We start from the raw sequence: 25,990 nt of genomic DNA, 5'->3' as shown, positions 1-25,990 counted from the left end.
GACAAAGCACTGGAACAGGCTGCCCAGAGAGGTTGTGGAGTCTCCTTCTTTGGAGATCTTTAAAACCCGCTTGGACACAGCCCTGTGCCATGTGCTCTAGGTGACCCTGCATGAGCAGGGGGGTTGGACTCGATGACCTCTGAGGTCCCTTCCAACCTTCGGCATTCTATGATTCTATGATTCTATGTTATAAAGGTAAAGAACCATGTGACACTTAAGTGTCTAACAAGCTGGCAAGGTAACTAACTTCTTCATTGGTAAGAGCCAACCTTTCCATAAAGGATGTGGCCTGAAGCACCTGCCTGAATTATGATTCGGTCACATTCCACAATCTTTAAACCCTACTCTGAATGTATATCCTTCCTTTTTTTATTTTTTTTTTTTTTTCCCTCTCTTCTAAATGTTTGATCATTGCTATTGATCTAAGAGTATGAAAAATTATGGGCAAATGTCAGAAAATTGAGGTGTTTTAAATTGTTTATGGAACTCACCCAAACCTCTCTGATACAGAAAGACTGGCTAGAAAGAACATAAGATACGCATTTTCTATTAAGTTGAGAAACAGGAAATTCTTATTGAAATAATGTGTGAAAAACATATCAGGAGTATAGTATGTAAGGGAAAAAAACAACCAAGTCCTTCAAGACTTAAAAAAAATGCAGGTTCAAAATTTTCCTTTGGAAGTGAAAATGAACAATAAAAAAAATTCTCATTGTTCATACTGCCCTGTACAGTCTCAGAGAAGAAAACAGGTTCATCTCAAGAAACCTATAAACTCTTTTTTTCCTCTAAATTTATCTCCCTGTATTTATCTGACACTTATTGTGATGTTGATAAGTTAAAAGGAAAATGAGGAAAATATAATAATAGACTTTCATTCTCACCATTTCTGCTAAAGATAAATACAAGAACATTCCAGCTGTAACAGTAAAAATCCAGTTTTGAATGCATGGGTCAGCTGATACAGAAAGGCCAATATAAAGCCCTAAGAAGGCTGTTAGTGCACTTATAAAATTCATCAAAACTGCAATCTTCGTGGGGAGCCCTGTACTTAGCAGCACAGCGAAATCTCCTGTGTAGAGAAAAAGAAGAGAGAAAATTTATTACTTATCTGATAAACATATTTTCAAAATTCCTTGTAATAAAACATGAGGGAAAGATATGCACAAAGAAGATAATGAATGCTGGAGGACTGCCCTTAGATTTCTGTAGAATTTGTTATAAATGCATGCTGTGTGCAAAAAAAAAAAAAAATTATATCCCCTTGTATTTGTTTAGTTTTTCCTAAAGATAGCATACAGTTGCCCACAGGAGTGGCTTTCTGTTAGTTCTCAATGTTCTGTGACATTTCCAACTTGGATACATGCAAACGTGAAGTCACATGCTTTCCCAGAGTTTCTAAATCTTTCTTGATTGGGAACGTGCCAGTTAAAATCATGTGAGTATGTGAGTATACACTCAACATGGTCTTTGAGTGTTTTACAGGTGCTACAAGGCAGAAAGGACTATGCTGATCTGTTTCCAGTTTGAAAGCTTATTTCCACTGATTTCAGGCATAGTATCTTCAGTAAATAACAGATCAGAATCCTATAACACAAGATTTTTCTTCTGAAATAACCTATGTCCTGAAAGGTCAAGAACAATGACTTTCTAAAAGTCTTCTCTGCAACCACAGAAATTTATTGATTTACTTCCTGTGCCACYTGGTTGCAGGGGCATCACTGCACCAGAATTTACTGCATCTGTTTTAGAGTTAGCTGTTCAGTATTCCGGTAATTTCTTTTCCACACCAACACGAATTCTGACAGTTTTGTAAGAATTCCCCATCCTACCTTTTTGTTTGGGGGAAGTTATCTATACAGACAGCACATAARTTAATCCAGTCATTTAAGAAAGAAAACCAGAATCCATATTTCTCATTTCAGACTTGCCAGCATATTATGTTCATCAATACACTGTCAGGAGCAACTGCAATTGTATTGAAAGATTTACAGCAATAGAAGAAAAAACATTCACTAAAACTGTCTTGCTGTCCTGCCTGCCAATACCACGATTTGTGTATCTTCTTTTATTGCTCCGTTGTTCCTGATTAGTAGCAGCAATGASCTTTATGAGGAATACCTTGTTAAATGGCTCTGCTACATGTTAAAACTCTTGGATAATCCATTGTGCCAGACAAGCCCATTTGGCACACACAGCYCTTACCCTTTGCTCACCTCTTTTTTTTGTGTCTGTACACATGAGACCATAGTGACCTGACAGCATTTACAGATGAACAAGGTAAGATATTATGGTGATCAATAATTAGGGCAGGAATTTCCCCCTTTTTTTTTCTAAAAAGGCAAGAGAATTTCCTGCCCTCTTCATATGACCCATCCTCATGCATTACACTATGTTTGGTGATGCTAGACCATGAAGAATTCCTACTAAGGGCATAAAGGAAGGAATTCTTTGTGAAATTTGGAATTACAAAGCCAATTAGGAAAATACATATATATATATTTCTTACCCATTTCATGAGGAATTTCATGGCATAAAATAGCAACAGTCGTTGTCACACCTGTTTCTGTTGAGGATGAAAAGGCTGCTCCTATTACCAAACCATCGGCGAAGTTGTGAAGACCGTCACCCACCAGAACCATTATTGCTAACAAGCTAATTCTTTTACCTATGAAAGAAAAAAAAAAAGCCTCAGGGTTATAGCAGGAACAGTTGCTGYAATATTTGGTTTATAAATGACTTTTTTTTCTGGTAAATTTACAGATAATGTTATGAAAAGCCACAATAATCAGAGGACAATAGTGTTGGATAGTTTTGTCCTTATTACACTGCTCTCAATAAACTTGACAGCATAGGACARGTTGCAGAATAATTCAGAGAGGGAAATACCAGGAAGTAGCTTCCTTTGGGCCTTTCCTTACTGGGTCAATTGTTTAAACAAAAAGTTTGCAACTTCGTCCGGTTTGAGTCCAATCTCATGATATGCTCTAAGGGTTTCCTATTAAACCTTCTTTGGCTGCTGAAATTCACAGAAGTTTTCACATGTCTCTCTTTTTTTTGTTGTTGTTGTTGTTGTTGTTGTTGTTTCCTTAGAAGGGGGGAATTTTCTAATGAAGAGGAATATTTAGTTTCATGCAGCTGATCGTCTTAATACTGTAAGGCATTTTAATGCTGAGCCATATTTTCAGGGTCCATTCCTTATGTGATTGTTTTACACTGAAAAATAGAGATGAGACTCAATAAAGCTCAGAGCACCCCTGTTAGTATGGTGTTGACGCATGCTCATATCCAGCTTTTGTTCCAATCAATTAATGGCCCTTACGCTCATAGCATTCCTGTCTGTAGCCTCTCTCATGGATGCAGATAGCTGTTTTCTTTTCCATGCTGTTTTGTGTCATTGCTTTGCTGTGGATGTTCATGATCAGGGATATGACACAAGAGGAAAGGCAGTATTGGTGAGATGAGGACTGGAACCAAGCTCAGTGTTAAGTGACAGTCTCTCTGTGTTGTCTGAAGCCCTGACAGTGGGGAGCACAATGAACGGGAAGGATTTTATCTCTTTAAGCCGCACTGAAGCTCAATATTTAGGTTCAATACTTAGGCTTAGCAACATATAACACACTGCCCTATCCTGTGCTTTGGTCTATCCATTTTATCCACACTCCTTGCCATACAAGCAGGATTTCCTACAAGCCACCCAAGAAATTCATCTAATTTTTTGCTGTATAGCATGGGGAGAACACATTGCAAAAGACAGTTTTATGCCTGAAGAAGCAGGGTCAAGATTTGGACTCCAAGCATCCCGATTTTACTGACCCCACACAGACATAACGTGACAGTCCAAGGACCCAACGTGGAGCTGCACAGAACTGCCTGTGTACTGTTATTAAAAGGTTTTACTTCAGCAACATTCTTCCAGAGAATACTGTTTTATAGTAATGGGGAAGATGTTTTTCTTACATAAACTGGCTAGAACTGAAGCCTTCAGACTATTAATAAAAAAAAAAAACAAAAAAAAAACAAAAACAAAAAAAAGAAAAGAAAAAAAACCCCAACACACAGCACATAAAAGCCTAACAACTGTATTCAGAAAATCCTCCCCAGTTGCCTGGGAGCTCTGCGGGCTCAGAAATATTGGCAGGCTTGTTAGATTTCCCTGCCAGCTTACAGAGTCAGACGTGGCTGTCCCCAGCTTGCCCAGCTCTTTCTAAACACTATGGGCAGTTTATAATCAATAGTGCAGGGCCCGAGTTGCACAGAGATGATAGATTGCTCCACTACATTAAGTTTTGACTCGTAATAAGCACTGGCGAGGACAAAATCATGGCCTGCCCTGAGATATTATTAATGCATTATATTCAAGTATCTGATTGTTGAAAAAGATAAAGCCATAATTACCAGAATTCATTCCAGCATGTTGTCTATAACATAACATGGGGCTCAGGTCAACATTATGGAGCATTTACAAACTTAAGTTTTGTGAACTTACTTGCCTGCAAATTAAGAAGATGCATTCAGAAAAAAATGAATGCTTTTCTTCTTGTATTTGCAAGCTATTTAAAGTACAGCTTTGTTCCTAGCAATTGCATCACATTGCTGCAATTATTAACTTACTGCTTTAAATATTTCTACAAAGTCTCTCACATACACATTCATATTGATAGTATTAGTGGATTCTTTGCTTCAATAGGGGATAGGAACTCAGATTCTATTTCGTAATTTTTCATAAAGCTAATGGGAGCAGGATATAGATTATGATTTCTAATCTCTGAATAACAGGGCTAAAGCAAACATTTACTCATAAATAGACCTGTTTTTCAATGTTTTCACTACACAGAGAGCAAAAATATTCGAGTTAACATAATGTGTTACTGAGAATACCAAATACAAAACATTACTCTTTGATCTTTTGAGGTACTGATAGAAGAGCAAGTGTGCAGCAATAAAAAAATAAAAAATGAAAAAGGTCTTTCTCTTCCAGTAGCTTCTTGCTTTCTGTTTTTCTTGCTGATTAAATTGACTGACTGGTCTTTTAGCCCTATTCAACATGCATTTATAAAGAAGTCTGTCATTTCCAAGAACATCAGTTTTCCATTTTAGATCCATTCAATTTTAGGAGCAACCATCTAAAAGTTTAGCTCATTATCAAGGTACTCAATATGCTAATGCATCCCATCCTTAGTAAAAAGTGCAACAACACAAAAACTTTTGAAAATGTGTATTCTCAGTAAACAAAACAAAAATACCCTCCTTATGACAATTTCACTCAGAGATTTGTAATACCCACATGGAACTGAGCTATTGCTAAAATTAAATAGAATGAAACAAAGAATATTACTAAGAAACCACTACAAATTTAGTTATACTCCATTTGGAGCAACTAATATTGAGACCCTTAGAAACATGTTTCTGCTTATTAGATAGTGATGACTGAATGGAAAGGATACATGTAGAGGTGGAGTAGACTGACACAGGCTTCAAAAAGTGAAGTTCATGCCTCCAAATGCAAAGAAAATCCATAAGAACAGAGAAGAACATTAAAAAACCTCAGGAAGATATTGAAATTGTTAAGTAACTTGAGCCCATGACCTGAGATCACAAACTAAAGGGGAAATTATAGCATATAAATTGATTCCAATTACAATGCTATTCCCGCAGTCTCTCAGTTAAATAACTACAATTACATAGGTACAGGCAAAGGCAGAGTTTGTTGTATGGTCTATTTTCCCATTTGCTCAAGAAAGCAGTAGAAAAGCAGAGTAGATAAGAACTACCTCAAAGCCTTCTGAAAAAAAGTTTACCCTAAAACTGAGCGCCATCAAGAGCTCAGAATTCCACACATGTAATAAATTATTATTAGCTTAAAGACACTATTACTTTACCATGTAAGACAAGAAAGAAGCAGAATTATATTGGTATCATGAGCCAAAAAGAAGGAAAAAAAAATGATTCCACTACCTTCAGCAACAAAGGCCCAAGCAAGGTTTACAACTACAAAAATCTGTCTCATATTAAATTTTGGATGTTTCTCTTTAAGCAAAAGCTTTAGAAAAATAGTTTGCAACAGTGAGTAAACAAACACTGGAGCATGGAGAGTGCAAGATTAATGAACTTCACAATTACAGAGTTGGCAGCTGGAAAGGTCTTTAAGCAGAGATTTAATTATGTAGCCAAGCACCATCAGATGTGGTGATGTAGCACATAGCAAACACACAGCTAAGCCAGCTTCACACTTTCAATTCCATCTTAGGTCTTAAGGCTTTTTCTGTTGCTTGTTTAGTTATTTTTATTGATACTAACTTTTTTTGCTGATTGCCTTATTGTCCGGAGGAACTTCAGCAGACTCAGAATCTTCCGGGCTTCTCTAATTAAAAGGAAAGATAATGGATCAGTGTCAAAGGGTTCTCCCGGCTACTGCTACAACAGAGGAAAACATCAGAAAAATTCATAATTTTTAAAATAAAGTTAGTGGTGTCTATCTGCAAACATATGATTAGGATTGAGCATTATCAGTGTGATCGGTGCAGCAGAAATGCATTTTAAAAAAAGAAACCTCCCTTGCGCAGAAGAGGTTACAGCCCAAGAAAGACATTTGTAAGTGTTGTTGCACCCCAGAAAAAAAATCATATTGCTGCCTGAAAGCACAAAGTTGGAGCCAAATGCAGGCCTAAAAAGGACATGATCATTCAGATTCTCTCCCTCAATTTTGTCATGACAGAAGGATTGTAGTTTCCTTCTGAATAGTCTATTGGATTTTCAGGGACAAATAGGTAGAGAACAAAGTCTCCTTTGARTTCATGTTCTTAGCTACTCTGTGAAAACACAAGACTAAATAAGATGCCCCCAGATAGGTTTCAGAATAACTGCTCGCCTCTCTCCTTCCCCCAGCATGGCTGGTGCCACAGAAAAGGCCAGTAAGACTTTTYGTTTAACCAGAAAAACATGCAGCAGATGCAATTAATAAACCATTTTAAACAGGATTTGTTTAATTTACATTCAGTATGAAAACTGTTGTGTCAAGGGCAGTTCTTGTAACACCCTTTCAAAAAAGAGGGAGGGGAAATTACTTTTAAAGGATATTTTTCCTTTAGAACGAGTCTCCAGTGTCCAGTCCCCTGGTCTTTGGACTGRGTTTTGTCTCAGCACCAGGAACCACTGGCACGTATAGCAGCATGTGTATAGTGCAATGTACATTGCACTGAGCTTAGAGAAATTTACCCTTGTTCCAAGTGAAGAAAGAGAGAACAGATTTCCTCTCCTGCCCTGAGTCAGTTTGATGCATCAGCCCCAATGCTTAACTATCAAAACCTGCAAATGTGCAGAAAGAAGAGAGAATATAAAGAATCACCTTCTCTCTCTACTTTCCTTTTAGCGTACATGGGAAGAAAAAATATTAGAGATTTGTGCAAGAAGGAAAAACTTCTTGTTTGTTTAGAAAAGCTGAATTTCTAATCTCTGCTTTTTGTTTTGCTGGCCAACAAACATGCTCAAGCTGTTATAGCAGCCAGCGAGGAGCCAGCAGCCGGAGAGAGAGTGCTTTGTTTAGGTCAGCAGCCACTGCTCCAAAAAAATCTATGGCACCAATGTGCATTGACTTCAGAATGGCATATGTTTCTTGGCTGGTGATAGCTTGGTTGTGATGTGGGATATGTGCTGTAGAGGCACGGAGAGRGAATGGTAAGGAATTGGGTTTTAAAATTCTCCATTTTAAGAGGAAAAATAATTCCCATGATTGCATCCAGTCATTTGAATTCCAGTAATTGTTCCACTTCTCTTATAATATTTATTCACATGCCACTTTTTTGAACTCTGAGTCAAAACTCAAACACTAATCACTGACCTGAAGGATTTATAAGCTTTTCTTAGTCAACCAGTGTTTGTCTTACTATTACTCACATGACTCTGAAAAATTGGCTGCTCTTACATAAGCTAGCTAAGGCAGGCTAGTTCATGTCATCTATACATAACATTAGGATCAGCTTGCAACTGGAAGGAATGACTAGATTGTTCGGTATCATAAACAGGAAACTACGACATGGCTTACAAATTAGTAAATAGTCTTCACTAGTCTGTTTCTTCTACATTCATTCAATTAACAGTTTCCCAGCTGCTTTAGAGAGATTAGCAGTGGCTCATGAGAATCTTAAAGACCACAACTGGTTTATTAAAATGTAGTTTACAATCTGAAAGTGGTGGAGGGATCTGATTTAAATAAGCACTAAACRTATCTAGATGTTATAAATAAACTGGAAGAAGTGGTTGGAAAAAGAGAAAAAAAAGGTTGAAAAGTATGAGTCAGTTCAGTACATAAAAGATGTATCCATTTGTATGCTCTCCACAGACCAATAGGAAATTATGCAATACCTCATAGGCAAGCACTACTCCCAGATATTCCTCTTGCTTATGTTAAGCAAAGATGTGGAAGCATTAAGCAAAATTGTGGGAAAAGCTCAAGAATAGTCCAGAATTTCACCTGTCCACTAATTATACACTTAGCTTTTGCTGCAGAATATTCTGAAGTCTTTCCAGGGGGGCAGTCTGCCCTAACATGATATATTTTTAAAAAGAATGATGGCATGTCTTCAAAAGTTTTCTCTTCAAAAGGTATTATAGGAAAATGTACCAACATATTAATCTGGTCTCTTAAGAAAACTTAAGAAAGGTTATTGTAAAGATTTGTGCTTGCAATCTCTCTACAGATTCCTGAAAATCATTTCATGTAATAAAGGACAAATCAATAAGGACTGAAAAAATAAAATTGATTTATTATATTATTGGGGTTCATTTTGTGAGGAACAAAGAAAGAAGGAAATTAAATCAGTAAAGTATTTCACACTGGAAACCTACCAACTGTATAGCTGAAGTAGATTTGCCTCTGCCTGAATGTTCATTTATTTCAGATTCCACTGGAAGATCATGGGAATGTCTCCAGTGACCATTAGCTAAAGAAAGGCCCTGCTGGATGAAGATGCTTTGCAGATTAGTTCTGTAGCCCAGTGAACACAGGTGCAATCTTTTTCAGCCTTTTGTGAAAGTTTAGCATTTAAAAGAATTATCGTCTTGAAAACAAGAACTGTTGAAAAATATTGCTAGTTGGTATCAGCATTTACTTATTCTTATATAATTAAGAAGTGAAACAGATAAATCAGTGACAACCATAATGTTGCATGAAACTATTTTTCTTTTTGTTGTAACTAAAGATTGGAATGAGAAGCTGAGATGAATAAAAAGTAGYTTTTGGAATTCACCTAATCTGCAGCAGAATACATTTAAACATTAGTGGGACAATGATATATCTCTTCTCTCCAAAATAATATAAACGAGGAACTACTTACTACAAACCAACAAAATATCACCAGCATCAAAATATTTTAATTATATTGATTTTACATAATATTCCTAGGTCTGAGCCAAAGATAGCTGGAATAGGGAGTGCAAAATATCTAAATCAGACCAGCCAGTAAACATTCTCTGTTAAACACYACAAGTAAAGGCTTAGCCTTCTTAAGTGACATTAAGATAGCCTTCCATGCTGAGAAKCTTAATGAGCCACCACATTTTGCGTTATGTTATATCCATGTGCATAATCACATTTTCAGGCAGCAGCCACACTGAGACGAAATAATAAAATTACTAAAAACATTACCATGAGCAAAAAGATGTTATTAATATAAGACTGGATTCTACTTGGYGAAACATTTTGCTCAGTAGCAATTAGATTTCTAAATGCATTTAGACAGGAATAGAAAAACAATTCAGAAATATTAAGATATTCTTTAAAATATCTTCTAGTGAATTCATTCACAACTATGTCTTTCTGCTCTCCAAAGAGAGCCTTGTGTAAACAACTGTCATTACTCTTTCATTTGGATACATATTCTTTACCTGCTCCACTGCTAGTCATGAAAGTCTGCTTATGGAACACTAACTCAATTAACCATTTCCTTTTTTGAGTTATAAATAAATGGATCATATTTACAGAGAACACAAATGTATGGAGCAAAGMAAAATAGAAATTGAAGGTCAAGGAACAAACTTGTTTTGGAAGGAAATGCTTCATGCTTCATTTAACTCATAAAAACGGTAATTATTTTTCCACAATCATTTTGATATTATGTGCAATGTATATCTCAAAATGAGAAAGATCTTTAAAAGGATAAAATGTCCAATTACCTGATCACGTGGTGTTACCAAAAGAAAGAAACACTTTTCTATCACAAAAAATCCATGAATTCCTCCAATTATTCCCAAAAGCTTCCAAATATATTCTTTCCCTTCATAGAAATGTTCTACCTCTTGTGCTTCATGTTTATGCAAACCAAGCATCTAAAAAAAGTATAAAAGTAACAATATTTAAAAGGTAAAAGTAACATTTAAATATACTGTTAAGCTTACTGTTAAATTCAACTGTTAAAAGTAACAATATTTTGACTTTTGCTACTGTAATCCATAGTATGTAAACCAAATTTAGTCTTGTTATTTTCTTTTGCTACCTCTTTCAGATATAAATTCTATTTTGAGCTAATTAGCTGGACAATAGATGAATGAAATTAATTAAGGGCTTACCTGATCTCTCCGTTTTGAAAGCAGAGTTATTTTTAGAGATAATTTTATGAATTTGTTCCTTCTACATTATTCTTTGTGTATACTTTGTTTGGACCATATTGATTGTTACATTTTAAAAAAATTACTTGGGTAAACTACAAAGGTACAATTCATATTGAAAACCATTCATAAAACCTTCTGCTGGTGAGCGTGCTTCCGTAKTTTTTCTTGGAGGCCTGGTAGCCTTCCTTTGTTCCTCATCTGAAAGTTTGCACTTTAAAAGATGCATCACTTAAAACATGAGGAGTGAGAAAAAAAGAAAAAAGTACRTTCTTCTTAAAAGAATGTACTTTTGTAACACGCCCTGAAAATTGCCTTTCTTAAACCACTCTCACAGGTCTGCTTCCAGAGATTATGATTGTTCTTTGTGGCATTTAGCAATTAAAATATGTAGAACATTTATGAAACATTTGACCACCCTGAAACAGGCATGTGCATTTCAAGTAGACCCTTTTCTGTTGAGTATGAAGAGCATTTTGACCAGAATTTCAAGAGAAAGTGTGAAAAAGTCTTTTATGACCAGCTGAATTCCGAATTCAGTAACAGCTTTGTCGTATCAGAGATCACTCTGGAACCACTTTGTAGAGAGGATTCTGGAGGCCTTAGAGAAACCTTGACCATTTTTTCCTAAAACGAGTTATATAATTTGCTCTTGAAAGAATTGCATCTAGTGAACTTGGTKTTCACAGGACTTGCGGGCTTTCTGAAAAGTAATGAAAATAACCTTATTTTCTCAGAATCCATCATTCATTGATTTAATTGATTTCTGCTTCTTAACACTAAACTGGGAAACTTTCTCTGAACTACGAAGTAGAAACAGAATGCTGGATACTTGATTCTGAGATTTATGGAAAGCTTTTATTTTTTTAAACAGCTGACCATTAGCCTGACTTTAAAGAGACTCGCAGTCTCATGTGCATATGCCAACATTTTAAAAACACAAATRGGCATGTTGCCTACCTGCGGAATGAGGTGCAGCAGTGCATCTCCAGAAAGGGTCCCAACAGCCAAGCCCACAAACAGCTGTAAAATGAGTGTATAGATTTCTTGACAGGAGTTAAATAAAATGAGGGTTGTACCAAACATAGATCCAATAGTAATAAGTAAAACTGCAGCAGTGCTGTAGCCATATTCTGTGGGGGAAAGGAAACAAAACAAAACCAAGGGCACCTTTAATGACTGCGTAAAGTTTTCCCACCTCCGTGCTCAAGCATATAGGCAAGAAATGATTCATGTTCTACAACCACTTTATAGTCATGAGTGATACAGGTGGCAGAGTTTGAAGGCTCCAAATTTCAGGCTTTAAAGAACACAGCACAGTGAATGTTGTGAATTAATTTTGTCTTGTTTTAACAGATTCTGCTTGTTATTCTGTGTCCTCATATGGCCACACCTCTGTATCTATACAATTAACATCACATTACCAGCCAAACCATATTCAGTAAACAGACCACGGCCTAAAACTCTTATGTGTGTAGGCAGGCATCCAACTTAGGATCTAAGCCTAATTTTTTTGGTTCAAATTATACTTACAAATGTGCAGTGAACATACATTCCTTCAAATATCAAATCAGGTCTACAGAGCTATTTTTTCACAGGTTACTGGAATATTTCAAAGGCTACACTTAGAGTTCTTATGAATTATATGCTGCTCACATTTCCAGTCTTCTGCACGACATGAATGCTGATAAATGTGCAAGAAAGTCTTATGATGGAGGTAAGACATTGATGAGAAACAGGCATAAAGGAATTAATGCCAAAATATTCAAAAGCTTCAGTTAATGTTTCACACTTTAATAGCACTGCTAGTGCTCAGCAGCTCATAAAATCAGACAGTAAATTTCACAAACTGAACATCCAAATACAAGGGCATAGTAGATACTTTCAGAAGGTCAGGCCATGATGACTTACCCAAAACAGCATACCCTGTCAGTAAAATAACTGAGAATAAAATTAATGTCTCACGTCAGTAAGCCACATATAGGTCTAACATGCAGTCCTTTGTTTCTTTGTCCTAAACTATGAGAAATATCCTTATGGTTATAGAAATCTCCCTTCATCTATAAACATGTGCTGCAGAAAGGACTTATAATCATTCCATTTTGTGTTTCAATATCTCTTGTTACTTGTCTTTCAATATCTTTCTCTATTTGTCTTTCAAGATCTTTCACCCACACTCATCTTTTGCCCCTATGAGATTTCTATAATGCCAGTGGTTAGGGCTGATGGTCTCAAATCTGCCATGATTTTTGTATGTGTGTCCTGGGTAAGTTTCCTACTTTCTTTCTCCCTTGATTTCACCTCTGAAAAATGGGCATAAAAGAACCTGTTGTAGMATTGTAAGGATAAAAGCAGTAAAGACTGCAAGGTGCTCAGCTAAGTAAGAGAGAGGGAACAYGAAAAAGGACTACTACCTTCTAGAGACTATTGTCTTCTTTTTACTATATTGTATGTTTCTTTCTCCTATAGCTCCTGGAATGCCTATGAATCTCCTTCCATGCCCTTATCTAACATAAGATTAATGTGCCTTTTTTAGAAAAAGGAAAAAAAAAAAGGCACCATTAAGAAGCACTTAGGTCAGACTGGATTTTTTTCTTTTCAATAGTGTGGCGCAGGGAGCATTTACAGGAGGAGTTACGGCTGGCGGGCCAGAAATCTCTGGGAGCAGGGCATGTGAGGGCTACAACCACCTTCCTCTAATCCACTGCAGCTGGAAACAATCTGTTCGATTGTACTCTAACTCGATTCTTGCTCCAGCTCAATTGTACAGCTCCTGCTGTTCATGTGATTGGTTTTGCTGGTTGTTTCTGTTTCACAATAGGTAGCCACCAAATTTCTCTGCTGTGAAATATCACAACATGAAAAATCGTCAATGTTCGTACATCGCTCTCAGAATTTATCTGTATTAAGCACTCATCACATTATGGAAAAAAATGCCAGCTAACATAGTCTTGAGCCTTTACACACACAAAAAATGCATAATTCCATTATAAATCTGTTATAAATTTCACAAGATGGATCACTGCTGCTCTGCAATGCAAGGCCTGTCATGGTTCACCTTCCACCATACCTAAGTCTTCTAGGAAATAAAGAAAATATAACTTAAAAGAGAATTCCATCTAATWCAAAAATGAAACCATTAAATCCCCCCACAATACTCAATATACTAATATTTTCTAATAYGTATGCTATGAAATTACTTGCTGCATAAATCTCAACTTGTTTGATTTAAGATAGTTAATGAGTCTGCAGAAACCCTGCACCTCACTTTACCTGCAAAATACTATATGGTTAGTAACAAACATAACTCACTTTCCAAAGCTGTTGGTGGAAGCTTTGTCTGCTTGGATTCGGGAAGCTGACATGAACAACTTAATAGCTGTTGAATGATTGCCGGACTGATTTGCTTGAAGTGCTCCTTAGAAATGGATGAAGGACTAGTTTTTAGAAATATCTTCACAAGTTCATTGGCAGAGAAACAAGCCTATGTAGAAAGTATACACAGTTACTGAATATGGACCATATGTATTTAATGTTGAGGTTAAATGTAGAATCTTAGAAGGATACAGGATGGTAGAGGCTAGAAAGACTTGGGTTTTATTTATTTTATTCTTATTAAATTACTTAAATATTCAAATTCTTTTATTTGACCGTTAAAGTTGGATGTCACTAGATATTTCAGGAAAAAAAAAGTTCTTTTGCTACATCTTCAGGAACATACAAAACTGAGTTCTTTTATGAATCCTCCTAACAAGGGTCTGTCATTTTAAAGTCAGCAAGCTAGAAATGTCATAGTCTAAACTGGGTTTAAAGATAGGGAGGGAGTGCGTTAGGCTTTTATTAGTAAAGCAACTATGTAGTATTCCTGCAGGACGATCCTGAAAAAGTAAGTAAATGGAAAGTGCATTTCCTAATATGAATAATTTGCTCTAATTAGATCATCTACTATTTACTTAAATTCGGTAGGCATTTTAAAAATCAGTAGAGGCAATGATGACTTAAAAAGAAAGCAATGACCCTTTTTTTTCTGTGATGATTTTCAACATATAATTCCTATCCAAAAATCAAATTACTGATCCTAATGCAGCTAGCAAATGCAAGCCATAAACCAGTCAATGCCTCATACACAGCAGCATCTGTTACTAATGGAGCACAAAGGCTATCATGGATATGTGCAGAAAGGAGATAAAATTAGCAACAACACTGAAACACAAATCCTTCTAATGGAATATGTCAAAGAAAATAGACATAGCCAAAAGAAGAGAAATGGAATAAGTAGAAGCTAGGAGTCAGTAGAGAAGACTTCTTCTCTGCAAAAGTATCTTTGTAATTTTCCAGCATTTATACACAATATTTTATTCTTAGTTTGAATTCCAAGCCTGAAATAATCCCCCTGCATACTTACCTTTTGATTTATGGTCAGTCTCACAAATAGAAGTTCAAGAAATCAGAAATTGTTTTATRTGTTCTCTGATTACCTGAGAATGATTTTACTTCTTGTTCAGACAGTATCACTATTGATTTCTGACCTTCATAATTTAAAATTAATGTTAAATAGTTTTAAAATGACATCCATTTAAAATTAAATTGAGGCCCCAGTTGCTCTAAACGCCAAATGTCAGCTGGTCAGTGTGATTCTCTTTTGCGGTCAGCTGGAATGAAATAATGATGCAGATAGGATATGTATTCCAAATACAGTAAAATTACACGGATGAACAACTTGCAGAATGACATTTAACCAGATGACAGTTGTCTCAGTTCTACATCACAAAAGGATGACTCAGCATAAGTCAACCTCACATTTTTTACTTTACTCTAAAGAGGAAAAACTTTATCCTTGAGTTAATTTAAGCTGTGGAAAAAAAAGGAAAACAATAGAAATACCTGCTTTATTAGAAGTGTCCTTTTTGTCTAAGGAATGTCTTTCAGTCTGAAGGATGGAATAAGTCATTTATCATCTAAATAACTGTTTCAAAGTTTATTTATTTTTTAATATTTAGGATATTTAGGATATTGTAGGATAATTTCAAGGTATAAAGTAAGCTAAAATAAGCCACTGCTCTTTGAACTTCCCCAAAAGGATACTGTGCAGCAGCTAAAGCTCTATCCAGTAGACTCTACATGTTTTGAAGTGGCTATTTTGAAATTCTTTGTCCTCAATTTACAATAGTCTTTTAGAAACAAATTACATAGAAACCTTAAATGGTTTAGGGTTTTTTTTTCTTCTTAATATAGAACAACTTTTCTTTCTGACAGGTCATAGAAGGGGGCCCTAGATGCTCTCAGATATAGAAGCACAAGAAATCTGTAAGAAATATGTACAAACATTGAAACTATAACACCACACTCCTCTAAGTCTTAAAGGAACATCTGATTTTGCCTAATAGTAATCAACCAGTGCAGGATTTCATATTCTCATTTCACTAAATACACAACAATCATAAAGCTCTTCTGACATTTAACATTTAAATAAATATAAACAAGGATAATTATGTAACTATATGACTTCTGAAATTCATAGCTTTTACCTCAGCAATCATACAGTATTTGCAGAGCAACTTGAACTTTTGTCATTGAAATTCTGTGACCAAGGCTATCATAATATAAATTTAAATTAACCTGATTCCAATCTCTTTTCCTTTCACGATCTTCAGGATATTTTTTCACATAGTCTCCATTTGTTTGGTTTGCTTTGACTGGAATATTTATGGTTCCACTATCTTTGATTGTCATATTATGACGTCTTCTTTTGTGATTGTGGAATTGTCCATTTACCATGCAGGTCTTTCTGTCTGCAAGCATGCTTAGGAGTTGATCTAGTTCTAGTAATTTAGTAGAAAATAGAAACGTCACCATATACATAATATACATTTAAAAAGAAAAAGAAACAAAAGTAATTGTTAACATTTTGTTACTTTCAATATTTATTTGACTGCTCATTTACATGCTTTTTTCTCTTCATATTTTGGTAGTGTTGGCAATTTCAGCTTAATAGGTCACCTATATATTCAACCAGTTGCTTCTTTACAGTTCTACACAGATATATTTCATTTCCAATCATCTTCCTCAGGAGAAAAGGAAATGTGAATGACAGGCATTTAATCTTCCATTTAATACTGGGTCTCTTCTTAGGTTATCTGCAAATTCCTGCTACAAAGCTTCATCGCCTTTCAGATTGTCCTGTGTAAGTGGAACATTATGCCAAAATACCATAGCTAGGTATGGTATTTCACCTGTCCAGAAAGACAAGGAAGATAGGTCCTTGATATGGTTTCCAGAAAGTATCCTACTTTTGTGCTTCAGAACTGGATAACAGGATGAGGGATTTTCTGTCACTTTTGGTCAAGTTGCTGCTCTGGAAACCTGCTTGTTTGCAGCAGCAAAGTAGAAAGGTGGGAGCCAAGACTCCTAATGCAAACAGTTGCAATCTTCTAAAACAAGGTAGGGGATATTTCTCACGATATATCTTGGTGCAGTGGGGGTGTCCACTGCTTAAATGCTGTTATTTGAGGGAGCATGCTCTACCCCATGTCATTTATTTGAGAGAGCATGCTCTACCCCATGTTATTTCCCCCCTTATGTCTTTTAAATTCAGTCACCATCCTTCATTTCTGCATTTTCAAGATGAAGCCATACAGCTACTTTCTGAGAACCTGAGTTTGTTCATTAAGAAGGTACGTAGTCCACAAAATAATTTCAAAGGAATTTAGATTAAAGACATTAAGAATGTTTCCGCATGATAATCCTTTATGATTAACATATTATTCACAAAAAGTAAATGCTATATATGTTAATCTTAGAAAATGCTTATGCTAAGTTGTTTATCTACTTTATTTTTCTTAAGCAAACAGTTCAGTCAGTGCAACTCTAATTTTCCTTTTACATGCTGCCAGTTTCTTGCTACATCTTCCAGATAATACTGAGAATTTAAATAAATTTAAAGGGGAAATCTAATTAGCTTAGGCTTAAAATATAATTACACTGTAACAAACTGGTTAAGAATATCTTCTAGATTCTCTGAATGATATCCTAACTCCACTGACCAAGAAAGTCTTGCTATTGTCTTCACTGGGGCCTGGATTTCACCATATATAGCTATTTAGTAGCTCTGTGCCCAGCTGCCTCCATCCATTCTCATGAGTCAATTATTTCATAAGATCTCCACTGGCATTTTTAAAGGAGGGGTTATGCTGCAGAATTAGTTCATGCAAGTATAATCCAGGAGTCCATGTTTAGGGATGAGGAGTTTTTTTCTTTTTTATATGTTTTGTATGACTTCTAGTGTTCCTCTGTGAAATCTGAAAGTGGTAAAAATGTTTTTATCTATGCTTAAAGCAACTTTTTAACCTGTTTTTACCTGTGCTCAATATAACTTTTACAGGACTTTGAAATGGTCGTAAAGTGTTGCTATTACCATTAGCCGCAAAGAAGAAAAAATGGACGCCTTATATTAACCTTCTAAAGCCACAGTGAGGCACTGAATTGGCGGCTTAGTTTCTAAACTGCTAAGCATCCAGAATCTTTTACAGGGCTTAATAGCAGCAGCTTAGAACTCAATACTTCAATTTTCTAAATTCTTTAACTGTGGGCTTCTTAGATCCCTCCCGTAGCTGTTTATTTATGGCTAAGTAGCATCTCTAACAGGTCTAGTGAAACAGCAATAGTATTTAAAAAATTCCCTTTGCATATTTCAGGCTCACTGAGTGGGTACTGACAACTGAAAATTGGTAGGGAAAGACACTCTAGGACAGCCTGAAGTCCATTTAGGTGGCTTTGATTTGCAGCTGGCCCATACTAGCATTTGGTGAAAACAGAGCAAAACCAGAGTACACCATCCATACCACTGTCCTCAGGGGTATGGCTATGCTGCAGCGCGACCAGTGTGTCTAGCTAATCTGGCTCTCCTGTACAAATTATTTAGTCTACCCCTGAACACTTGTGAAGGAGCTAAGATAGCATAAAGATCTGCATTAAGAAGCAGCGTAAAGCAGGCCTCAGTGCACTCTGCATCCGCAGCGAGGTTGTTACCCGCAGAGCTCTCTGTGGTAGTTCAGACTGTATTGAGCAAGTAAGTCGTAAGTTACAGTGGCAGTACATATTTAATAATTATGGTAACAATTTGTTTTAAATGTCTCAGAAAATTTTCAAAAATAAAAAGCTTATTTTCCATCTGTGTTTTTATGTTTAGGAGAGTCTACATAACAACTCTAAACTGAAATGGCGTTTAAATCTAAAATAAAGTGCAAAAAGTGCTTCATGCACTTAAAGATAATTTACACCAAATRAGTCTTGCAAAAGGTAGCAAGAGATGAGCAGATAGCTTACCTGTCACTTGGAGCTCAGTTGTACTGTTTAGAGAATTGAAAATATATTTTATAAAGAATTCTGGGGAGGGTAAACTTGTTTTCCCCATACAGACACCTTGGAGAGCCAGGGTAATGATTGAAGCAGCCAGGCGTGGAAGTGTCTGTTCATCAGCACCATCTTTGTCCATTATATCAGCATTTTTCTTCAGAGTGCTCACATCAACACACTGAAATCAGGAGAGAACAGCATGAAGACAGCCTTGGTCACCTCCATTTAAATAATYGGAGTGGCAGGAGGAGAAATGGGAGAGAACAGTTTCACACACAGCCAGGGTGCAAAAAAATACTATGATGAAAGTTGTAATTGGCAACAGGCAGCAAATGAGAACCAGAGGACAGTGCCAGCACAACAGCACTAGAATGCAAAAGGCTGAAAGCTCAATGGGAAAAGATAGGTGAGTAGTTCTTTCAGCTTCAGTTTCTGAGGGGAAAGAACTACAGAAACTCATTCAGTACTCAGTATGACTTTTGTTTTTGTTTGGGGGTTTTATTTTTCAGGCTGTTTTGTTATTTCTGCTCCCTCTCCTCAAYTGTCTCTTCAGCTTCCAGAAAGGCAGAAAAAGTAGGGGATTCTATTAAGGCATAAAACATTGACTCAAATAATACAGACTTAATTCTTTATCTTTACATTTCTAAATTTTCATGTCATTGCAGACTCAAAGTTTTAATGATTTGATTGCTTTGCCTGTCTTACATTGAAAATGGACATAGATAAATAATCTCATGACTGTTGTTGATAATAGTCTGTCAGCCAGCTGTTTTTACAAAGAAAACGAGCTAAAATTTTCAAGTTTATCCGTCTCTTCCTCAACTATCTGAACAGGAATCTTTTATTCCATACATACTTATCTCACTACATTAATGCCATWAGCATTGCAGAGAGACTAGCATTTTTCCTGTCAAGTCTATTGCACATTTGCATTCCTACAACCCTAAATTTCATCTCTCATTTCTAATAATATACTAGCTGCTATGACAGAGAAGGCAAAAGTTTAAAACAAAAGCATATAGAGAGTGGCCAAAAATGCTTTTCTTCCATTACTTTCCTCCATTRTCAACCCAAATGTTGTAATTCTAAACTTTAGATACAACGTCTTATACAACTTTAGTCTACAATGTTTGGAGTACCTTTTATTTAAAAAAAAAATCCTCTTTTCTCTCATGTCAGTGAGTGATGAGGTCTCAGATACTAAACAGGCCCATCAATTGATCATACTGCCAGCATAAACAAACAGACCACACAGTAAAGTACTTTATGGATTGTTATTCTATCTTGACATGCCAAATACCCACCAATGCCTCTTTACAGTTGCTCAGTTACCATTTGAGTTCCTGGAAATCAGCACGTTCACCAAGACTTAGAACCAAAAGTGCTAGTCAATGAATAATTTATGATGGGAAACGATTGCACAAAAACACAGAAAGAGGAACTGGAGGCCTTTGGCATTCAGCTGCAGAGCCAGAAACTCCTAGCCATCTTCTGCTTGTGCAGCAAACTCTTACCACAGTATGGTGTAAGTTAAAATCTAATGAAATGAAAAAGAAAAGGACAATTTCAAAGTTCTCAGAAAAAAAAAAAAAAAAAAACTATATATTACCAACAGATTTAAGGAGCTCCTTACAGCAGGTGAATGTATACTTTAGGATTTACCCAATCTGGCAAAAGTTTATTTTATTATCATGATACAGAAAATATTTTTTCTGGATGAGTTCAAGAATGCTATTCCATTAGTTTATAGGGCCTACTTGAGATAAGGAATAATAAGAAACAGTGGTGAGAAAACCTGCTGCATGCTTCCTTACATAAAAGGTACACACTCAGCCCAATATAGTCAATATGATATATTTTCTTCCAAATCTAAGTTTAAGCTCATGTGTTTCAGTCTTACTATAAGGGAGATTCCTSATGGGAACAAGTGTATTTGTCCCAGCTGAAGGAAGCAAATATAAGTTTGGACAGACTCGTTATGGACATGGAGCTGCAAGACTGGCAAAGACTGGCATTGTCATCACATCAAGGCGATTCACCATTTCTGTGAGTGCTCTTCTTTATACTAATCACTAGCAGTGATTAGTATATACTATTGTTTATACTAACAGAAAACCAGAATATTTTTGTGAGCGCTCTTCTTCCTACTAATCACTGGCAGTATTAACAGTTATAGTGTATTTACATAATAAATACTATAGGTGAGATAGTCTTTGGGTCAAAGCAAGATCTCTACCCAGCTTCACTTTCTTCCCTCAGCCCTAAACTGAGGGTATCTGCATTTAAACTACCTCTTGGGAATGTGTAGTATGTGCTATCTCCCAAGTTCTGTGCCCACACTGTGGAAGCGTAGCTAGGTAGGACAGCCCAAAAATAAGTTAGGAGAAGGCTGGTAGCTAAGCAGTATGTACAGCAGTTGACCAACACTTAGGCCTGTGTTYTCACACTGTTTTGTTTACGAGTTGCATGAAGACACACAATATTGATGTTACAGCTGAACTAGCTTGCTTATGGACATTATATTAGTAGTAAATTCTATTTTTAGTTATTTTTTATTTACCTGTGTTTCAGAAGTTTTAAAATGTTGTCTTACTGCAGCCAAAATATCTTCTGTTTCATTCTGTGAAAAATAGTAACAGTCTTCATCATGCCTTAAGCTAAGCATGCTCTGAAGGTAAAATTTATAGTCCTTACTACTCAAGTTGAGATCTGAAGAACACATATCTCTTTGATGAAGAATATAGTATAGAAGAATAAGAGATATTTTTTCAAATACTTCTTCACTGAGGTGGTCTTCTAAATCCCCACCAGCTATTAGTAACAAAGCATCTGGTTCAAGGCACTGTGAATAAAATTAAAAATAAAAAASAAAGAAATTAAACTCAAGTAAAATACTACTAGTCATCTGCAATTAGTATTTGAAAGGAGAATAAGAGAATTTAATTCTTATATTTAACGGACTGAACCTRAGGCTGCACAGATGCAGGCTGATGGAATGACAGGAGGAGGGCACAAGTTATTCATTGCTGGCTCTGCACTAGACTGCAAGACCAYATACTGCTGCTTTTTCCAGGGCACTTTCTGTTTTTAACAAATGTCAAATATCCAAGGGATTTAAGTAATTCTGATCAAAACTTTGTTGTAGAGACTTGAAAGTCATTCTCTTGCTTCAATTGTCTTGAATTCTTGTTATAAATTCATTAAATATGGCTAGATATGTTTAGATTTATCATATTTTCACCTGCATTTTCTCTATGAGTTTATATTATAGGACAAATGCCATAAGAAGAGTTAACTCGGGACTTCCACATGAATGGAAGTTTATCTTTTTAATGGGAGAATATTTGTAAGACTCAATTCCTCCTTATACAAAGAGATCTTCTACAGTCACTGAAGGCCAGAGTTAGTCTTCAAAACTATACCAGAAGGTCAATAGCATTTGTCAAGCTACAAGAAATAGATAAATGAATTCCAAAATAAAGAATCTTTCTTAAAGAGATCCTATAACTAATGTCATTTGTTGTGTCAGCTTTTTTGATTTTTTTTTCCCCAACCAGATCTTTCCAACTATTTCATAGGTATATCGGCCAACCTGAACCTTTACAGTAGAGCAAAAGGACTGTACATTTGTGGTAAGAAACTGCAACATGTGAAGGTACCATGGGATGTTCATCGCACACTCTGACAACCTCTTAATTTAAAAGTCCTACTTGAACCTAGTTTGCCAGGTGACATTGCTTATGCCTACAGAATGGSTATGATGTGCCAGTCTGTAAGGTTACCTTCTTTGTTACTCCATTTTCCCCCACAAGCACAATCTAACATATTTTAGGTGAACTCAGAAATCACTGCTCCCTGCAGCAAGTGAGAATGCTGCCGCCTCATAACAGAAACAATTCTAACAATGACATTAAAAAAAATCTCACAGATATTCAATCAAAAGGAAAAAAGAAAGAACAAGAAGAAGTGTGGATGGTAAGAATATATCAGGAAAGATATCAGGAGAATATAAATTGAATCATCACCAGCTATTTTGGTATTACTTGTATTTTAGAAGTATAATCATGTGCATGGCCTATGTTTAGAAAAGCTTATTTGCTATAAAAAAGAGCCTAGGTTTGAATCTGGACACAGAACCCTGAGTTTGCTTTGTTTAAGTGACCAGGAGTTAGAAAAAAAAAATTTCTTACCACTGGAAGAAATATATGCCTTTTGCATGCTTGGGAGATAAAAGAGTGTTAGGTGCTGCTAAAGAGATGCCATCCCCTGCACCAAATCTCTAGGGGAGCAATTGGTAAAAATAAACCAAAAAAGTTTTTTTAAATAAAAGGTTTGAACATGATTATGTCCTGCAATATTTTAAATCTTCACTGCAGACATCATTACAAATGAAAAGAAATTTGAAAAACAAGTGATACGACATTACTGAAATCCTGATTTTAGAAGGGCAAGTTGAGCCTGAAACCATTTAGTTATTCCAATCTACTGTGGGAAAGAAAATGCCAAGCCGAGGAGGGGCATTCAGTCCCAAATTTGGGGCATCTTGCAGGACAGCACTTCTCGCATAGTTTTTGATATCTTTGTTTACCAAATCTCGTTAAATCGTCTTGGAAGATTTCAGTACAGCAGTATGCACTGCATGTGGCTTCTCTCCCTCACTGTTTTTCTATAAGGAACTGTGTTCACATGGCACTGTAAGGATGTATGAGGTGTTACTGATACATCCAGCCTTGAGAAACACTGGAAATGGAGAAAGTCCTTAAATTCTTCCCACAGTAATGTTCCAAATGAAATCAAAATTGTGTGGAAACCCAGACCTGGCTGTTTCCCTTAGATTCTGTCCCTCCAGGGCCACAGTTAGGTTCTCCACATACAGGTCAGAAATAGAARAAAAAAAGCCCTCTATCTAGAGAAACAAAACCAATAGGGAGAATCTGCTGTTTTGTGAAGCTCAGGTTCTATACTCTTATTATTTAATTGTTTTCAGCATTTGATTTGGTATTATATCTATGTGCATGGAGCCAAACTTCTGCACAATCTCTTTCATACATAACCACCCATTTAGGAAGAGAGATCCACATGTTTACCTATGAAACTTCACACTAGGGCCCATACAAACTCTGGGGCAATTGCCAGAAGGGCCTTTTAAGTAAGTAAATGTTCACTGCATAGGAAAAACAAACAAAACCCAAGCTCCCCCCRAAAAATAAAAACAAAAAACAACCAACCAAGCAAAACAACCCTCTATTCCATTGGTTTCACTGACTGCCAAGCAAACGATAGTGTCAAAGCATGTGTCCTTACTAGGACTCTTCATAATTCTAATATAAAGTGACAATCTGCTGTATGAAGGCCACTGAATCAAACAAGAGCTAGAGTCATGTAATTAAAGCCAAGACTGAGCAAGTCCTTCTCATCTAACTTCCTCTCTTATCCCTGTCTCCCTTTCCCCAAACTTATGATCTCATTTCTCTTGTTCCCTTCCTGCCAAACCAGGAATCAGTGCTGAAAGTATCCTCAATTCACAACTGAACCTTCTGGGAAGCTGCACCCTGCATTACTGCAAATCCAGATTCACAGATTCATTGGTCTTCCTTGACCCAAACTGCTTTAAAGAACAAACAAAACAGAACACCACCACCACAAAAAGAAAAGCAACACCCCCCCTTAGTCTTAGGTACTTCAGTGAATAGGCACATGAACCTGAAATAGTCCTGTCTGGAATTTATTTTTATAAACTAAAATTTGGAGCAAAAACAAATAAACAAAACAGAACTTGTCTCCGATTTTTACTGATGTTTTTCTACAGTGGGCCTCTGTGTCCCAAACTGAAGCTCTGGCTTTTAAAGTTAGATCAGCAAAAACAGAAAAAACTTGCCCAGAAAATAGACATTTAGTAGATAAATTGTTAATCTTATGTAAAAGGAACAGGGAGTATTTAAGGTATACCTGGCATAGTTGGAATATCCCTGAGATCAAATGAGAAATATTCATAATCTATAATAAAACAGTTAAAACAGGGACATTTTGGTTGTAAACAGCAGCCTTTTATGTGTTCGCTTTTGCATCCAGGAGGGTTCCAGCCTAAGAAACAGAACTCACTGGCTATCCTATAGAGGCATCCCTCATTAAGTGAAGCACTAACCAGATTACACTCCTCTTGCATGCCATAAATCCGCTGTGGGCACTCAGCTCTCTCCAGCAACGTTCTGACCAGTTCTCGAGAGTGGTTCTTGTGGAGCTCAGTGTCGCCAGCTGAAAGAACGCGCACGACTTCCACCAGATAGCCTCGGCCGGGAGCAGAGCTGCCGTCCTGCCCATGCTCTTCCCCAGACTGTCCTTCAGCAACGAGCACGCCGAACAGGAAAGCAGAACATACCACCCCGAGAGCTGGCTGCTTGGTCAGAGAACACATCTCCTCTTCCTGCCGTGCGTGATCTGTACCGAATGTTCGGCTGTTGTTCTCGCTTCACAGCTTAAAACTTGAAATCTGAGGAATCTGAATAGTAAAGGAGGAAAAAAAAACCCCAACCCTTTAATTAGTGCGACTGCAATATGTTTGCAAGGATTTATTAATTGGTTGGCTAAGCTGATTTGCAGTGACAAGCTGTTTTGAACAACAGGGAGCCTGTAGGGACTTTACAGCCCTGAGCAGCAGGAAACTAAGACGACCATGGCCTTAAAACTTCTGCAGAGTTACCAGAAAGGGGTCGACTCAAACTGCCTTTCTCTCCTCCTAAAAGTGAAGTGTACAGTTTTCATATCAGTGCTATATTATTGAACTAACTCTTCTGCAGAGCAGGAAAATGTGATAGCTTTCACTTGCACTCCAAACAGGTTTTTATAGCAGAAATAAGTCCAAATAAAGATTACTAGAGTAATTTCGATATGAATGTGCAGTAAATATGTTATACAGCAATGAAAAAGAGCAGGTTTTATTTTCAAAACACTTTCCCAGTGTAACTTAACTATATAACTGTAAGCTATACAACACCAAACAAGAATGAGCATAATGGGCCTAAAATTAGTG

The 25,990-nt window shown here is 36.4% G+C and overlaps 1 protein-coding gene across 4 annotated transcripts in view; it reads right to left on the bottom strand.

The window, feature by feature from the left end:
* The window catches only part of SLC39A12 (solute carrier family 39 member 12), a 32,130-nt gene that overhangs the window by 5,443 nt on the left and 697 nt on the right, over positions 1 to 25,990 (bottom strand). The window contains exons 2-12 of one of the 4 annotated variants that reach the window (XM_026039474.1): positions 25,106 to 25,459; positions 21,521 to 21,802; positions 18,931 to 19,138; positions 16,225 to 16,427; positions 13,918 to 14,089; positions 11,566 to 11,738; positions 10,174 to 10,326; positions 8,848 to 8,958; positions 6,301 to 6,364; positions 2,510 to 2,668; positions 885 to 1,072 (exon numbers count right to left, since the gene is read on the bottom strand). In XM_026039474.1, coding sequence (XP_025895259.1) covers positions 885 to 1,072; positions 2,510 to 2,668; positions 6,301 to 6,364; positions 8,848 to 8,958; positions 10,174 to 10,326; positions 11,566 to 11,738; positions 13,918 to 14,089; positions 16,225 to 16,427; positions 18,931 to 19,138; positions 21,521 to 21,802; positions 25,106 to 25,375 — 1,983 coding nt within the window. In that variant the 5' untranslated portion in view covers positions 25,376 to 25,459. Of the gene's footprint in view, positions 1 to 884; positions 1,073 to 2,509; positions 2,669 to 5,958; positions 6,194 to 6,300; positions 6,365 to 8,847; positions 8,959 to 10,173; positions 10,327 to 11,565; positions 11,739 to 13,917; positions 14,090 to 16,224; positions 16,428 to 18,930; positions 19,139 to 21,520; positions 21,803 to 25,105; positions 25,460 to 25,990 lie in introns of those variants that run through there. The other 3 variants (XM_026039470.1, XM_026039472.1, XM_026039473.1) reach the window with 3 other exon arrangements.

The sequence above is a fragment of the Nothoprocta perdicaria genome, unplaced genomic scaffold (genome assembly GCF_003342845.1).
Source record: "Nothoprocta perdicaria isolate Ctin4 unplaced genomic scaffold, notPer1 scaffold_23, whole genome shotgun sequence".
NCBI classification, from domain to species: domain Eukaryota; kingdom Metazoa; phylum Chordata; class Aves; order Tinamiformes; family Tinamidae; genus Nothoprocta; species Nothoprocta perdicaria.
The sequence above is the reverse complement of the archived record's forward strand: the minus strand, read 5'-3'. Positions and strand labels throughout refer to the sequence as shown.